Source organism: Halyomorpha halys, unplaced genomic scaffold (genome assembly GCF_000696795.3).
Source record: "Halyomorpha halys isolate HHAL.00 unplaced genomic scaffold, Hhal_1.1 Scaffold480.1, whole genome shotgun sequence".
NCBI classification, from domain to species: domain Eukaryota; kingdom Metazoa; phylum Arthropoda; class Insecta; order Hemiptera; family Pentatomidae; genus Halyomorpha; species Halyomorpha halys.
The window spans coordinates 228,615-234,496 of record NW_027116427.1 but is presented as its reverse complement, the minus strand read 5'-3'; the positions used below and the strand labels follow the sequence as shown (position 1 = coordinate 234,496).

At 29.1% G+C, this 5,882-nt stretch overlaps 1 protein-coding gene across 1 annotated transcript in view; it reads right to left on the bottom strand.

The window, feature by feature from the left end:
• Positions 1-665: 665 nt before the first annotated feature.
• The window catches only part of LOC106683392 (U4/U6.U5 small nuclear ribonucleoprotein 27 kDa protein), a 6,111-nt gene continuing 894 nt past the window's right edge, over positions 666-5,882 (bottom strand). The window contains exons 2-4 of the mRNA XM_014424824.3: positions 5,191-5,336; positions 4,268-4,368; positions 666-1,465 (exon numbers count right to left, since the gene is read on the bottom strand). Coding sequence (XP_014280310.1) covers positions 1,269-1,465; positions 4,268-4,368; positions 5,191-5,309 — 417 coding nt within the window. The 5' untranslated portion in view covers positions 5,310-5,336 and the 3' untranslated portion in view covers positions 666-1,268. The remainder of the gene's footprint in view (positions 1,466-4,267; positions 4,369-5,190; positions 5,337-5,882) is intronic.

The following is a 5,882-nucleotide window of genomic DNA, read 5'->3' as shown; positions in this document are numbered from 1 at the left end:
TGTCACGTATTGATCTTTCGAATAAAAAAAAATTTTTGATTACAATTTAATTTTTTGTGTTATTTTTTACAATTTCAAGTTCTATCGGGCTTAAAAAAACACCCTATATTTCTTCTTTTTATCTGTTACTATTTCCGTTTTCATTTATTGTTTATAACCTTTAATTTTTACGTTTCATGGTATACCCTTGTAATTTTCCATTTACTTTTACTTATGTTAGGTATTTGGATCTTTTTTAACCCTGACGAACCCTGCCAATGTGGGGCGAAACGTTGGCTAAAATAAAAATACTACTATCTGAATTTAATTTGACCAAATTCCATTTATTACACTTAATTTTTACACTGCTAGCACTCTCAAAGTGTTCTTCCAAGTTAAAAAAAAATTATATTTCCCTATACTTAACAGCCTTATTGCAAAGAACACACCCTGCCAACTTCTTTTTAATGTTACTCCAAACATAACCAATATGACCCTCTATCCTATGAAGTTAATATTGTCTCCCATCTGCATAATATTCTTGATAAATTTTTTAAGGAATGTTTCGGATGTCACAAAAGCAAACAGAACTTCAAATTCAACAACTTATTTCAATAAACACATTCAGTTTCAATTTTCACTACAGTATGCCTTCACTATAGCAAGGGAGATAAAATAAAACTAAATTACAGGTATATCTTATTACAATTTATTTACAAATATATTTATAAAATAATCATCCACAACAATAATCAATAATTATAATAAATCAAGAACTGCAATTTAAAAAAATAAATAGGTAGAGAAAATGTTCTGGACCATTTCTAAAAGGAACTACCAACATGGACGTGACCAAGATAAAAGATAGTTATTTTACTGTTTAAAGTCAAATTGTTCTAAAAACCTACTATGGGGTATTTTTGGACACTAAAGAAATAATCTAGCTCACTAAAAAAAAAAAAAAAAAAAAAATTCAGTAGGTTCCATTTAGATAAAAATCATCCAACCAGTTATTAACAGAATTATTTACACATTTGTTTTTGTATTTAAACTACTATTAATGGATCACACAACACCATAATAAACGCAATATAGTATTCAAATTTTAATATTCCTTTTGAAAAAAAAAATAAACATTACCATCGAATAACTGATCATATTCTTCCTCACAATTGATCTTGAAAATTTTTTATTAAGTTGATTCGTTCATAAGTTCACTTATCATCATTATTTATTAATGGAAAGTGAAAGGTTTGGATTACATAGAGTAAATATTTAATTTTAAATATCTAAGCAACAAAATCTAGGGGCCTGTTAAAACCACCCTTCCTGTTCATGTACTGTCTGTACTTTCGCTTTAGGATGACATGAACGGCCCCGGTGTCATTACCATCAACTTTTTGTCCTTTGGTCGTTTCAAAGCCACAAAAACCCATTAAACGCATCATTTCTTGTTCAGCTTCTGTCTTCCCTTCCAAATCAGCTTCTAAACATATTAAAAAAAAAAAACTATTAGAAGATATAAAATTTATATTATTGGACAAAATTATATATAACTATTACTATTGACTAGCCTTATAACTTGTTCGAGACTTGTTTTATTATTTAAATAAAATAAATTGTATCCAATTAAAGTCTCATACATTATTTATTAATAATTTAAAGGTCCAACATTTCGTCCAACCTGACCATCTTCAAGGACAATCATAACTATAAATTCACAGCTTCACATCCAACAATTAATTTTTTTTTTTTTTTTTTAGAATATTTTGCCCAGGTTTAATAAATTTAGTCAAATTAACCTATGTATTATTACTGTTTTATCAAATAATATTATTGATAAGTGAGTGATATCAGTGTTTAGATTAACTGCAATAAAAAGTATTTAAATTTAAATGAAATAGTGATATTTATAGGTTATAATTTAACTAATTTATTAGACCTGGGCAGAATAGCCGGCAAACAAGTTTTAATAGTTGGATGTGAGGCTGTAAATTTATAGTTAAGATTGTCCTTGATGTTGGTTGGTTGAAATGTTGGATATTCAAAGTATTAATAAAGAGTGTTTAGACTTAACTTGTATATAATTTATTTTATTTAAAAAATTACAATGAAATCAGATTAACAAAAGGTATATACTTTCCAGTTATCAAGAAATTAAAAATTAATTTCTTGTTAACTTATAGAATCAAACGAATCTACTTATATATAAAGTTTTTCATCAGTGAAAATAGTCAGGAAACAAAAAAACAATAAATATAAAAACATGTAATTACTTTAAGACTGGATTACGTTGAGTGAATTTTCTAACCAGCAAATTCACTAACTGCAAGTAAATATGCACTGAGTAAAGGTTGGAACCTGTGCCCATTAGGTCACATCTTAAGTCTTATCTTTGCTTGGTCTTAACAAAACCACATTAAGCCATAGATCATTCATATGTTGGACTTGACTAATCTAAACTTTAATTTTACTTCATGATTTGATTAAACTTATTATTATGGAACCAAACTATATTAGGCTAAAATTCATTTAATTTTTTTTCTATTACCTCACAAATATAAGTCAATTTATCCATTAAAATTGAAAAAATGAAATTATGACAATAGCTTTTAAAAAATAAGAGCAGATTATAAAAAAAAGTTTATAGATTGACCCAAGGCCACAAAATACAGGATTATTATGGATACAAATTTTTATCAACCTACATAAGCCCTCAGGGGAAGGAGTATAATCGAGGAGCAACGCTTCTTGGGCGAATGACGCCACAAGGTGGGGTCTATTCCTTTCATAGGTGTGGTATACGGTATGCCGTATCTGACAGTTGACGCCACAACCCCTAATCCCAGAAATGGCGAGCCAGGGAATTAAAAAAAAAGTTAAATTACTCAAATCATGTTCACATTTTGTTTTAGGTTTTTTGAATTACTATTAATTCTCAGTCACTTTTTTGTTGTAAACATTAAATATTCTGAAAAAAATAATGTTTACAGATTTTACTTTTTATAAAATAAAACTATAATTGGAAGATTATTAATTGACCGTGTGTGAAGATGAAAGGAATATGGTCCGGGTGCGGTCAAGAAAAACTTAAATAGTAGAAATATACTAATTTAATGAGCCAACGTTTCGCCCCACGTTGCAGGGCTTCTTCAGGGCTATTTTGACGGCAGTCAAAACTCGAGTTTTGACTGCCGTCAAAATAGCCCTGAAGAAGCCCTGCAACGTGGGGCGAAACGTTGGCTCATTAAATTAGTATATTTCTACTATTTGAGTTTTTCTTGACCGCACCCGGACCATATTCCTTTCAAAACTATAATTATATATACAATTAATAAATAAACTCATCCACTAAGACCTTAACATCCCTTTTGTTGCAGCTTTGACCCGAAATAAATATGGGTCTTTTCATTTTAAACTCCTAACCCATTAGTTATTCTTAATCTCTCATCCTTAAAAATCCCCCATAATTCTCCGAGGTGTCTGAAAAGAAGATGGGCACAGTACCATCTAATTTAAATTAATGTTTAAAGTACGAACATTGGGTGGTTCCTTCCCAAGGTTATCAACTGTTTGAAACATTTCTCATATTTACTTTGTGTACAGTTGTAAATTACAATAAATAAAATAATAATACTTTTAATTTAAACTCTCTCCATTATAACAAAAACAATTATTTATTAACTGTTCCTAGAAAACATTAATTGAAAAATTGGCCAAGTGAATTCAATTTTATATTCACTCCTTACTTTTTATAACAGCAAATATAATTCAGGATCCGAAACACTCAAATTGAAATGAGTCTGAACAGAATAGAGAAAAAACACAAATTTCTCAAGAATGGCTTGATGGATTTTCATTATAGATAAACAAAAGTATTGGACATAGGATTTACAACTTCTATTCTCTTCACATTTGCGATTAAATGAAAAACTTTACATAATTATATCAAAGTGCGAAATTCCAACTAACTTCAACGTAAGTTGCCTTCAAAGAGTGTGGCCTAATGACCCCTTGGTCACTTTTACTAAGAAGGAGATTAGGGTTATAGCACTCCCCCACATAAGCAGACCTATAGACTTAATTTAAATTCAACTTAATCTAAGTACAAGGACCACCATTATACTTCGAATAAGTAAAGAAACGCCACTAATGACGAAGTCTAACTAAAACTTTAATTAAAAAATCAATTCAAGCATTGAAGCTATGCAAAATAAATCACAACAACTTACAGTAACCTTTAAAATAAAAATAAAATAATCACAATTACTAAAAAGTAAAATAGTACCTGTGAGTTGTTTTCTCTGGCCTGTATTTAGTTTCTGTTTTTTACTTCTTTGTGGAGAGCGAGACCTTGAGCGAGAATAAGATCTTCTCCTGTGGCGATCCCTGAAAAAAAAAAAAAAAAAAATAAAGAAATTGAGTGAATAACAAGAATTTAGAAGCAATTTGTAAAAAAAATTCCAACAAAATAGTTGAACAAGATAACAAATTCAACCTCTATTAAAAAAAAGCCATTGCCATTTATATTTAATTAATTATTCAACACTCACGCAGAATTACAAAATACTTAAGTCACGAATAAATAAAACAACATATAATATTAAATTTTTCAGAATATTTAACGATAAATTAATAAATATTTATTTTTAAAGCAAAATATTAGTTTAACTTCCTTTAGAGAGGACTTAAAAGATGGATTCACAAAACCTCAAGGGTTTGATAGCTGTTATTCTAATGAGAGCTCTTGTAAACAGCTTCATTAAAGCTGTATTAATGTAAACAGTTAAACAAAATTAAGCACTCTTTTTGTCAATATTTATAGTAGTAAAGTTTTGGATTGATTATGATGTATATAGTGAAATTTAAATGAAGATCTGAGTGGGTCAATAACCAACTACAATAGTAACACATTTTGAAATTGACTTGGTTAGGATAAAAATGAAAGAAACATATCAAGTCATATAAAGAAAGTACTATTAAGTTTACACATTGAACAAAACGTAAAAATATAACCTGATGACCAAGAAACAGAAGGAAGGTTGAGAAAAGTAATGATTTTAAATTAAACCAACCTACAGTACAAATTTATAATACTATACAGCTTTTACTGCCTAGTAAACACTTTGAACGGAATTCAATTAATCTTAACACAAATTTAAAATATGTTTCATATACATCATGATATTACAAAATATTTTCCTAAAATACCTTCTATCCCGTCGATCATCTCTTCTATCCCTGTCTCTGGACCGGGATCTTCTTCTCCTGTCCCTGTCACGATCTCGTGATTTGCTCCTTCTTCGTTTAGGGGACACTTCTCGAGTCATTATTTAAACTTCTGAACCTAAAACCACCTGAACAAAACCTTACTGCACACTAACCATAAGCAACAACAACACTCTGATGTTTACAGTGTAGCCACCAAGATTTCACATTAATATTAAATATGGTTTTTCATCGGCTGACACAAACCGTATTAATTTTATTTCTGTAATAATAATAGAATAAAAAACTATTTTTGTCAAAAGGATAATGGAGTTAACTTTACATATATATTATTTCTTCATACATAAAAGTCTGTGTTGAATAACCCTAGAGAAAGTTGTAAATTCGACCTAACCTACAATAACTATCATAAATTATAAGTAATATTCAATAAAATAATATTGAGATTTGTTTAATTATTCTGTTCATTTGATAGTATAAACTATTACATATATAAATGCATAAGTCTGGTTTTCTTTTTTTATGGAAGGGGGGGGGGAGAGTCACATTTGTATAGAGATTTAGGCTTGCCTATGCAGGATAGACCTTAATCTAGAATGGATGATACTTTACAAAACGAGCTCCAGTGGCGGAATCTTCAAAACTCATTTATACACAGTGATATAAGTTAATAA